This window comes from Nelusetta ayraudi, unplaced genomic scaffold (genome assembly GCF_046127955.1).
Source record: "Nelusetta ayraudi isolate G7.1 ecotype Tasmania unplaced genomic scaffold, CSIRO-AGI_Nayr_v1 ptg000031l, whole genome shotgun sequence".
Classification (NCBI taxonomy): Eukaryota; Metazoa; Chordata; class Actinopteri; order Tetraodontiformes; family Monacanthidae; genus Nelusetta; species Nelusetta ayraudi.
Window position 1 is genome coordinate 5,425,250 of NW_027466081.1, and position 12,013 is coordinate 5,437,262.

A 12,013-nucleotide genomic window follows, 5' to 3' on the forward strand; every position below is an offset into this window, starting at 1 on the left:
GAAATAACCCGACTTCAGTCACTTTACGTTCCTCAAGCGTATTCCTGCCTGAACGTGGACGCGCCCGAGCTCGAGTCGGCCAGTAAAGCCGCCAGCCTGTCGCCATGGCGACGGTACCCGGAAATAAACCGCGAACCGTCCGCAACCTGCCGGCGGTGATCAGCTTAGAGCGAGTGCGTCCATCGCCCGGAGCGTTTTGTTTATCAAACAGAATGTGACACGCAGCCGCCGCGTTGCTCTGCGCGTTTTATTGGTTGTTGGGTCAAAACCAAAACATGTCGGATCCGGAGGAAGAGGTGCGGAGGGAGGAGGAGGAAGAAGAGGAGAGGGGCAGCAAGAAGAAGAAGAAAGAAAAACGGAGCGGGAAGAAGAAAAGGGAGGGGGATGGGGAGGGGGAGAAGCCGGGAGGTGAAGGGGAGCAGCAGGTGGAGGAGGAGGAGGCGGAGGCGGAGAGGAGGTGAGTGCTGCTACACAGGCTCCTCTCATTACAAGACCCCCCTTACTTCAGCAGTCTTTCTCTTCAGAGTGGGCAAAGATACTGGTGCAGGTTTTCACAATAAGAGCATGTAACTGTCACACTGAGTGGTTGCTTGTAATGGCTTGAATGTTCAAAACGTCCATGACAAGGTTGCTTTTGAGAATAGGAAGATGCAATGACACTGTCAGTCCAGATTTCACAGGCAAATCTGAAATTCTGTCACTGCTTGACAACAGCACTGTGGACCCACTTAGTGAACAAGTGATGGATTGTTTGACTTATTGGGCAAATGTCATTCATAATATACTTAGCAACTTTTTGTTGTCAGTAAAATTTCCAAAACCGAGAAAGACCATTCTTTTCTTCTTTTACCACTTTTTACAAAGTGTGCATCCAATGACATCATGTGACAACATGGAAGATGACGAGCGAGTGACAAAGCTGCCAGCCAGATGTTGTCAACTAGCTACCATGTGCATAGCCCAACAAAGCATGAACAGGATGTGAAAATATTTTTCCTGCAAAAATAATAATAATGCAATGCTGCTCCACCAGAGTCCTGAATAATAAATAATAATCAGAAAAAATACTTAAGTTTGTTTGAATGAATTGAATCTGATTTCTGGCCTAGCAGTAGCGCTAAAATGTCTCCAGCATCACATTCATTGCAGTCTGATTTCTAAAGGCAGGGCTAAACAAAGGCATCAGGCGCGCCAAGAAACATGGGAAACAATTATCTTCATATTGTCCATCACATAATGGTCATGCATGACTTTGCAACTAACCCCTTCTTTGGCCACAGCTAAAAGGTAAACTTTATTGCACACTGTACATTTTACTATTATTGAGGACTTACAGTTGTGTGTATCTGCCTTTTAAAAAATTTAAATCCAGACTTAAGCAGCTGAAATCAGATTTTGGGAGACATTTGCCTCTGGGCACAACAGTCCCATGAGTTTAAACCATTCTAACTGGTAATGGACCGCTGTCATTGTTTTGCAGTGCGTCACTTTGAAACAGCAGAAAGCATCTTATTTCTCTGAGAACAGAAGCACAGACTTTGTAGGTTCTGATATATAACACTTTGGCAAAGATGTTTTCTTCTGACATCTTAACTCGCTCTGAGCGGGACCATAACATTCCAACAATCCGCTCTATGAAGGGACAAAAAAACGCTTGTATTCAATTACAATTGGCTTCACTTTTACTTTTCCAAAGTGAAAGTCAATCTGCCTGCTGCATCACAGTCAGTGTACCAACCCTGTGTGGTCTAACATGTTCCCTGCGTGTTTGGCGCGTGGCAGCGAGAGCGTTGTGCTCCGCGGGATCTTCAAACTGGGGAAGAAGAGCCACGATGTTCTTCTCACCGGAACCAGACTGACCTGGACTCCCATCACACCCGAGACCCCTACAGGTACTTCCAAACACCTTTGCTGAGTTTTAGAGACGACCGGCGGCAGGTTGATACGGGCTGCGTAGGGAAAGATTGATGCTGCGATGGACACACGACACATGACAAGCAATCACACACACACACACACACACACACACACAATCAAGCAAACGTAGTACATACACCTTGTGCACGTGGACATGAGATCACGTTCTTCTTCAAAGACGCTTGTTGACACACGTTTCGGTTGTTTTGAGCGTGTCGTCGTCCACAAAGCTGAACTTTTGGATGTTCTTTTGGCCTTTTCTGTTGTTGTATTTTATTTTTGTTTCGAATATGCAGCATTCCGATCAAGCCTTATTGTGAAAGAATTGTCTTTCCTGCTAAACCAAAAATCTCAATTTTAGCACGCAGAACTTTCATAACTTGTCTTTCAGAACCATCATTGATTTTAGAACTGTATAAATTATTTAAAATACTCAGCCAGCCGTGACTTTCAACCCTCCCCCCTCTTTTGAAGGTGGGGGGTTGTTTTGCTTTAATTTTAATGTAATTTTCAGAAACTTGCTGTTGACACAAAATCTATAAAATAAGTGCTTGAATTGACATTTTATTAAATTTCTTTTATTCTTGTCTTGTAGATACGACATTACCAATATATTACCTCAGTTTGCCATGGTGTGATAATGTTGAGATGAAGCGGTGAGGTTACAGCATGTGTGTTACTTTTTTGGATGAAAACCATTCAGTTACTGACTACTGAAACCGGATGAGTGTGCGAGTGTGTGTGTTTCGAGCCAATCTGTTTTGCTGTATTTCTTCCAACCTAATGTTATTAAGCCAGCACTCAATGTGTGTTCTGTGTGTGTGTGTGTGTGTAAGCTGGCAGTAGTATAGAGCAGTTGGTTCAGCCCATGGGGGGTTATTAGAATCTCTCAGTGTGAAGAGATTAAGGCACACAGTCATACGCACACACACAGAGCAAGCCTTCCAGCTCGTGTGTGCATGTGTGTGTGTGTGTGTGTGTGTGTGTGTGTGTGTGTGTGTGTGTGTGTGTGTGTGTGTGTGTGTGTGTGTTTCTGAACATTTTTGCACAAACGAATCAGCTGTTGTTTATTTCACATAAATTTGTCCTGTCTCACCCAGGAACCTGCTCTTTTTTTTGTCAGAGGTGTAATAATCAGACCCGGAATCTGTGAAAAAAGAGGCACAGAAAGCAAATATGGAAGACTAGTTAGACCCAAGTGGAACATAACACTGTGATATCTTTCATCAATGAGCTCTCTGGGGGTTTATGTAATAACTGAGTTGCGTTTCTATGACACTGAAAGATACTGTTGAGTGCTTGTATAGATGTTATCACTATGGGTCAACAGCCATCGTCGTACAGTTTAAGATTCGCCAAGGTGTTCTGTTACTGTAACGATGGCGCAAATAATGGCCAAAATGAACATTCTATGATAAACCTTATAAATGATACCAACGTTTCATGGTTAATTGCTGTAATTAAACTGAAACATTTAACCAGTTTATTTACTGTAGAGTGCTCCAGTCAGTGGTAAATAATGACAAATTAATGCCATATCCTTTTAAATTCTGTGTGTGTGTGTGCGTGTGCGTGTGCGTGTGCGCGTGCGTGTGCGCGTTCAGATTATGATCCATAACTCCCACAGTGAGCCACATGGCCCAGACTCCACGGGACCGGACTGCCACTGTGTGTTTGTGTGAGTGTGTGTGTGTGTGTGTTGGCACAGTGGGTCAGAGAGGCCTTGATGGGGGTGGGGGGGGTACCCATCTCCATCTGGACGCGTCCAACACACCTGTGATGGGCGACACTGTGTGCGCACGCGGCGACTCGGCGGGTTCCATCAGCTCGTATCAGATCAGAGTTGTCTTTATTGGAGTGGAGGTGGGGGGAAGAAAAAAAAAACACACACACTGTCCTACAGGTCATTTGGATGCCGTCCTCATTTCCTGTCAGTCACTTTGATGTGAAGCTGCGTTGCTGTGTGCGTCCGTCTTCAGAACAGTCGCACAACGGCAGAGGCCGACGGCTTCACTTTATTAGCTTTGTCGGTACAAAACGTGCCCGGTGTGTGAGGTGTCTGTCTGTCTGTGTGTGTGCGTTACATAACTCTAAGTCCCTGTCTGAGCACTGCTGACAGCACCCTTTGAGGATTACCGCCACTCCGGCCAATCGCCATTCAGAATCCCCCATCCGATTTGGCCGTCTGATTGGCAAGGCGCCGCTCCGCATTCTGCGGATCGGCATTGTTATTGATTAATGCAGTTGAAGGATGTTATGTAAAGTGGGATCATGGGGATGAATCAGAGGCAGGGAGCTCCAGCTCCCGTGCCTTGAAAAGTTGCAACACGAAGCCGCTTTTGCAGTAAAGTGGCCCAAATGTTGGTTTTGTAAATTTGCCCCAACTAAAGATTTTGAAAATGAAATTTGAAACCTGATTATCATTACCAGGGTGATACAGTTTAAGAAAATTGTCTCACCGTGGGACCACGTCTTGCATGTGAAGTTACTCCTTACAACAAACTTTGTTTTGACAAATTGAAAGGAACAAAAACATATTGAGATTTGCTTCTTTTTTTTTAAAGTAGTTTTTGATCCATTGACCTTCACGCACAAAGATTACTAAGCAGGAATTTTAATGGCTTTAAGTTCCTTTTATTCATCTGTATAGAATAGGCATGGGTAAACCACGGACTAGGGGCCTTATGCGGCCTGTTCAGCTTTTTAATCCGGCCCGCCGAACTTGAAACTATATTAATAAACCTTATTAATATTTTAGTTTCCCTGCGTTCTTGTGTTTTCTGCCACAGCAACGATGATGATATCCTGAACATTAACACAACTCTAAATTCAATCTGTTTTACCGCGTTTTAAACTGTATAAATGGCGATAAGCTCTGTTCTATTCTTTTCGGTCCCAGTTTTAACTTATGGTTTCACCAGTTTCAACTCACATGGTGGGACTCATGCCTGCGTCTCTCACCCGCAGGCGAGGCCGCCTGCGCACCGCAGCCGGGCGTGATGCTGCTGCAGGACGTGTTTGCCGTGAAGGTGAAGCGGCGGCGGACGGTGGGCCAGCAGTCGGGGGGCGCCGTGCTCGGCGTGGCCCTGTTTTGCTGCCGGCGGAGGGGCAAGAGGCTGGAGGAGGACACGCTGCACCTGCACAACGCCTCCGCCGAGCACACGCAGCTCTGGTACAACAAGATCAAGGACCTGCTCACAGGTAACGACGCACCGAGAAAGGGGCTCCGCAACTACCGATAACCAACAGCGGTCGCTCGCAACAGCTTTGCCAGAGTGGATTTTTTTTTTTTTTGTTGCGAGATGTTTTGGGTTATTTCATCGTCTACACTTCAGGGGTGTCAAACTCAAATACGCAGTGGGGCCAAAACTTAAAACTTTTACAAAGGCACGGGCCAACATTGATATTTATTGAAAAACAGCAAACCTTTTTAAATGGACCCAAATAAGTTTCGCTTCAACACTGAAGATGGAACAAGAAAAGCTTAGTACGATACATAAATAACTTCATAATGCACACATGCAAAATCAACTTTCAAATCAAAAAAGTCATCAAAATAAAGGTAAATAAAAATCATCAGCTTCTGTTTTTATTTGCAGTCTCAAGATTTAAATTTCAACAGTGACCTGACTGACACCCCAAAATACCAGCAGAGCATTCTGGGATTTGTAGTATTAGCAGTACATGCGCTGTATGATACCGGCGGGCCAGCGCTAGTCCTGATTTTGTATTGCCTCGCCGGCAAAATATATAATGACACTGCGGGCCAAATTTGGCCCGCGGGCCAGAGTTTGACACCTGCGCTCTACTTGGTGCCCTTTCAGACCCCATGTGTTCCGTCTGGGATGACGGCGACATAAAGCTCCCTCGTCTGTGTTACATAACAGCCGATACGCGCCGCAGAAACGTGACTCGGTCCTCGGCGAGCATCATACGCTAAGATGATTACACACGCACACGCAATTCTGTAAAGTAATGCTGTTATTATTAGCGCTGTATGTCATGCTACTGCTGTATGGCATTGACTAATCCATGTTTAAGTAGATCCCATCTATGAGAGGGCCGTAGAACGACTGCTGCAGAACCCATAGGTTATCATAATAGTACTGAACTTCTTACTGTCGATTGTTGTTTTTGCTCGTGGTTGTGATGAGAAACAGCAGGGTATATGAATGAGAACCCATCTGCCGGAGATTTTTTTTTTTTTCATCTATCTTTCAAATCAGAAAGATAATGAAAAAAACAGACTGAGAGTGAGTTGTTTTGTTGCCCCTGGCGCTGCGGCTCATTAGATAATATTTAAAGCGGTGTTTTTCGCAGCCCCACTCAGCTTAATGAGGTGAGTCACATTTAAATCAGACAATAATACGGAGCTAATCTGCTTATTCACCGGAACAAAGTGACAGATTACACAAACGCAGCCCCCCCCTACACACACACGCACATGCACCTGCACGTGCACACACACACACACACACACACACACACACACACACAGCGTGTCAGCAGTTTGAATGGTCTGCGAGAGCGATTAGCAGAAGTGCTGTTTACATCTGCGAGAATGAAACGGAACCCGGCCAAAATACCAACGTTCACTGGGAAACAGTTGGTTTAACTTCACCTTTAGCTTTTCTATTTAAAGTCTTGCCACTAGTTGGTTCTTCCCTTTCAAACAGTGGTCATTCAGCCAGTGAAAGGCCCCGTAATACACTATATGCCTTCTTTAGCAAAGTCTGCGATGAAGGGGTTTGGTCAGGATCAACTGTCCAGAAAAGTGCTTATTTGGCTTCCTGCTAAAACTGAAGCTTTTTCAGACCTTCTGTGCGTTTGAAGGGCTTTTTCCCAAAATGTGCTAGTTTTTAGCACACATTCTGAAAAGCAGAGTGAAGGATGGACTTGCGGGGGAGTTCACTGAGGTCACTCTCCCCCCCACCTCCCATTAATTGGCAAATTGTAAATGAAGTGCAGTGATATCGCACTTTTCTGCACTTTCCTTAACGGTGGCCAAAGTGCTTAACCAAGGCCTTTCATTCAACGCATTCAAAGACACACACACACACACACACACACACACACACACACACACACACACACACACACACACACTGCTCCCATGCGAGGAGCTTCCAGGCCCTTTGGGAGAAATTTTAAGCTTCAGCATCTTGACCAAGGAAAGATTGACGTGTGGACAGTTGGACTCGAACTTCGGACCTTTTCCCTTCGGTCATTGGTCGATTGGTCGGTCGCCACCCTGCAAAGGTCGCCCCGGCCATTATTGTCTTTTGACTTGTTTCCCACAGAAAAAAATAAATAAAAAGAATCGCATAAGAACCCGCCCATCGCTGAACAAAACGTCGTTTCTGCCGAAGTTCCCAGACGCCGTTGTCCAGGTGCACTGTAGCACTGGGGTTGGGGGAGGGTCCGGCAGGGTCCGAGGGGGGCGGTGCCCGGCTGACACTTAACACACAATGGGCGACGTCGAGGGAGCCTGAGTGCGTGTGGATTTAACTCCCCGCACACGCTCCTTTCACTCTGCCAATTTTCGCCCCCTCAAACAGAGATGTTACCGCCACCGCGGAGGTCAGAGTGGCCCCCCGGGGGGGCGCCGTCTCGACCCGTCACCATGGCATCGCCCTGACACGTTATCGCCCGTCACCTGTCCGTCCGCCGGGTCCGCACGTCCGTCTGCCCGCTTGTCCGTCCGTCTAACCAGATTACCCGCGAGGCCCACTTTCAAAAAAAAAACAACCCCAAAGTCACAACTTCTTTACGCGGCCCCGGGCCTCGGCGCTCGCAGCCCCCGCCGGCCAATGAGAATGCTCCTCGGCGGGGGTCGCGTGTCAGCTCGCGTGGTCACACCGCACGTCAAGCCGCGACGGCTTTTGTGACTTTTTTTTTACGACGCGCGGAGGCTCGCCGCGGACACTAAGCCTATTTTCCGGCCTCAGGGGGTCAGCGTGAAAAGCAGCATTGTCCCCCCAGCGCACCACCGCCGCCGCTTCTTAACCGCGAGGTCGGAACGTCTCAGCCGGTCACAATGGGCCGAGCCGAGAGCCGACACTCTCACAACCCGGTTTCCTGCTCGCAGCTGCACGGGGGCCCTGCGGCGGGACAAAAGGTGACGCCGATGCTGCCGCAGCGCTGTATAGAGTCCGTGTCCATACGTGCAGCCGCTCGGCCCAGGACGGAGTTGTTGAAACGGCACAACAGACTCAGGAGGGAGAAAGCCGGCCAGGGTCCGTGGAAACTATACACTAGGGGTGTCAAACTCGGACAAAGTCGCTGGCCAACATTGATATTTAATGAAACAAATCTTCCTCAGGATGTAACAGTAAAATCTTTTCATATGGACCCGAATACGTTTTTTTCTCCAACACTGAATATGGAACAAGCAACGCTATACAATAAATAACTTCATATTGCACACATGCTAAATCCATCCATTCATCCATCCATCCAGTTTCAATACCCGCTTGGTCCTGCACTCAGGGTTGCGGTGGTTCTGTTGGAACCTGTGTCACTGTCGTGGGACGAAGGCAGAGTGACACCCCGGACAAGTCGCCAGTTGGCATTGCATAATTGAATTTTAAATTAAAAAAAAAAAAACTAATCAAAATAAATAAAGTGTAAATAAAAATCACCTGCCTCTTTTTTATTTGCAGCCTTCTGATTTAAATTTCAATGGTAACCTTTTTTTTCCCACGGGCTTATAATACATTTAAAAACAAAATAGCAACAATAAACCAATGAAGTCATGATAATAACGTTCAACGAACGCTCCAACATACCAGCAGAGCATTCTGGGGCTTGTAGTATTAGGAGTACATGTGGTTCTCGACATTTTCCTAGTGGGTCACAGAGCTTTATTGTCCTTAACACAGTTAAAATTACAATAGGGACGGCATTGCAGGTCATAGTCCTTTAAAAAAATCTATTCATTTAATCACAATGTTTTTGTTTGCCTCAATCTTTAAGTTGAATTAGTAACTTAAATGTTGAAGAGACCGTTGGCCCAGAAATTATAATCTCACTCACTTTCCCTCCTTTCTTTCAATTGTAAAGAAAAGAAAATTCCACCCGATATCTATTGAACTGGGCTCCTGTGGTGACCATGTACTTGAGAATAGAACAAATAAAACAAGGAAAACACTTGATACGCATGGATGTGGAGTCATCCAGGTGTTCGGAAGACCCATCAGTCCATTTTGTCTCAAAGCTGAAATGACACCATCATTACAATGAGAGCTGTAACATCATCACTACGAAATGTAACTAAATGCTAATAAGCTGATGGTTTGCAGTTTATCTATTCAGTGTGACTGAGGCGTGGAGTTGACATCTGTAGACCTTCGTTAAAAAAAAACCCTGCTCTGCCTGTTTTCTGTTTTTTCAAGATTCCATATTGTGCAAAGTTTACCGTGCTAGTCTTTCATTAAAAAAAATGTGTATATTATCCAGTCTGTCCCTCCAAATGTAAAAAAAAGTCCATCCCTACATTTTTTTATTGCTGCCGGAACCACTTTTCAGAAAGAATATGCTTAAACCCGCAGCTCTGGAAAGCATATGTGATGTCACGAGGGGCACTGATACCTTAGTGACCCCCTGCACACCCAGGCAGGTGTTTTTTCCCCTCTCTCCCTCCCTCGCCTTGTTTGTGTCCTTTTCCAACACGCGATAGGTCCAACAAACGATCGGTCTTAGCAGGAAGTTGAAACCCAGTGTTCTGGCAGGAGGCTGTAAACAGATGGCTAAATATCACATTCACTGGAAGCCTGTGGTGATTTGGGTAGAATTTTTTCCAGCGCGTGTATGTCCTTAAAATGGATCGAAATTCTACCCATTAAAACGAACCACAATTTCAGGGTTTTTTCTGAAAGCGGAGCCGCATGGCTCCTCTCAACCCATCTCTCTTCTTTTTTTTTTGTGTGCGTGTTTGCCGCGTTACAGCTCTTTGTTTGCGTACGTGTGTTTGTCCGTGCCGGTGGAGCCCCGCGTTACATATTAACCCGCCTGTCCGAGCAGTCGGCCTTCGTTTCCATAGAGACGCCAAGAGCCGGACCCTCTGCCTCCTGCCTTTCATATTCAGCTCGAGAGCTTTATGGGTTTGTCAGGAAACAAAGTTTATGGTTGAGCAGCACACAGTGACACCCTCGCTCCCTCGCTCCCTCCGCCCGGCCAGGGAGCAGCCACGGCCGCTCCAAGCCTCCCGAGACTTGTTCGGTCCAGTCCGTGTCCGCGCAAACCTGGAAGTCAAAGGAAAATCAGTGATGCGAGTGGGCTAAGTCAGCAATCTCTATCCATACAGAACAGATGCGGCATAAAAAAACATATACTTATATCACTGGTCATTCTCTTTTCTAGCCTATAACATTCAAATTTAGTAAACCTGAACCCGACAAGACTGAAATCAATTTGTCACCATGATCGGGATCACCAGGCTGCCGTCGGTGGTGTAATGATGTGGAGGATATTTTCTTTCCTACACTTTATTCCCTTTTAGTACAAACTGACCTTCATTTAAACACCACGGGCAACATGAGCGCTGTTGCCGACCATGTCCACTCACTTATCAGTGTACCGGTCCTCTCCACTGCGTCACAAAGCTCAGATCATCTCAGAGTGGTTTCTTAAACGTCACTATTGCTGTGTCTCAATTCAGGGTCTGCATCCTTGAAGTACGCATTTTGAAAGGAAGTTGCGACATAGCACTGCGCGAAGGCTTGTCCCAATTCCCAAGGGTGCTGAGGACGCTCAAAATGCGTATACTCGGAAATACGCACTCATTTTAGCTGATTCCAAGGATGCACCGCTACTATCCTTCGCGTACTTGTGTATCCCATGATAATTTGCGCTTGGCTGCAAAGCATCGTGGGATCCTGGGAAGTCAGCTGAAATTAGCGCCATCTAGTGGCAAAGACACTTTGTATAAATTTAAGTATTAAATTTCACATAAAATATTCAGTTTTAACATCGGGTTTTTATTTATTTGAACATCCAACGCCATCGTTAGATGGCGAACCAATGGTTAGCTTGATGTTATGAAAACGTCACTTCCAGGGTTGGCCAGCAGGAGGGAACGAGGAAATACGCCAAAGGATGGACTGTCCCGAGTGGTTACCGGGTAGGCGGGGTTTGGTCCGTCCTTCTAGGCTGGGTACTCAAAGAACGCTTCCTTCAGACGGAGGACACTCGGTCTGAAGGGTGCAGACCCTTGAATTGAGACACAGCACGAGTTCACTGTAACTCCAATGGCTTCCACAATGGCCTCTGCAATGGCCTCCACAGCCACCAGATCCAACAGTGAACCTCTGGGATGACGTAACAGGACATCATGGAAGTGCAGGTGTCAGATATGGAGCAAGAGTGCTAACTTAGATACATCGGTGTTTCCAGCAGCTTGTTGAATCAATGCAAAGAATTTAGCAGTTCTGAAGGCAGAACCCATTACTAGAGGGCTGTACCTGATAAGTCAGGCCACAATATTGTATTTCGCAATCTCTTATGGAATCGGTGATCGTCTTACTTCTACCTTCCTCTTACTTCTAACTCGTTTCGGATGTATTTGTACCATTTTATAAGTGTTTTAGGCTAAAATGAGAACGATGCTCTGCTTTTTAGGGACAACCGTGCATCACTGTGACCTGTGCAACCGAGGCAATGTCTTTTTTTAAAGTAAATAAACGGTGTGGCCCAGCAGCCCTCAGTCAAATGGCAGAAACTCTACCCTCCTTCTGGACGGCTCTGGGATTGTTTGCCATGGCAGCGTCTTATCAATGTGTAGCAACCTGCCGCTGTTCCTGGACTGTGGGATGATCTGATGGATAATTGATCCCTCACGTCTGCCTGGCTGCCCTCGTTTTACACTAGGAAAAAGACCCGCGAGTGAATTGTGCAAATTCTGTTTGTTTGCGGCAGGTAAACGGTGGTTACTCTCTGTCAGGAGAAACTCAAATACTGTGTGATTTTCACAGCAAGACCCAAAGGATGAGCGGCAAATAATCCTATCCATGCGAAAGAAAGGTGACAAAGATGATGTGTGATGGACGTGCTTTTAATATTCAATTGTTCAGACCTTGTAATTGTAGCCCGAAGACTA

The 12,013-nt window shown here is 46.1% G+C and overlaps 1 protein-coding gene across 1 annotated transcript in view; it reads left to right on the forward strand.

Annotated features, from left to right (window-relative positions):
- The window catches only part of cerkl (CERK like autophagy regulator), a 24,948-nt gene continuing 12,935 nt past the window's right edge, over positions 1-12,013 (forward strand). Inside the window, exons 1-3 of the mRNA XM_076031054.1 lie at positions 1-457; positions 1,783-1,892; positions 4,885-5,118. Coding sequence (XP_075887169.1) covers positions 276-457; positions 1,783-1,892; positions 4,885-5,118 — 526 coding nt within the window. The 5' untranslated portion in view covers positions 1-275. The remainder of the gene's footprint in view (positions 458-1,782; positions 1,893-4,884; positions 5,119-12,013) is intronic.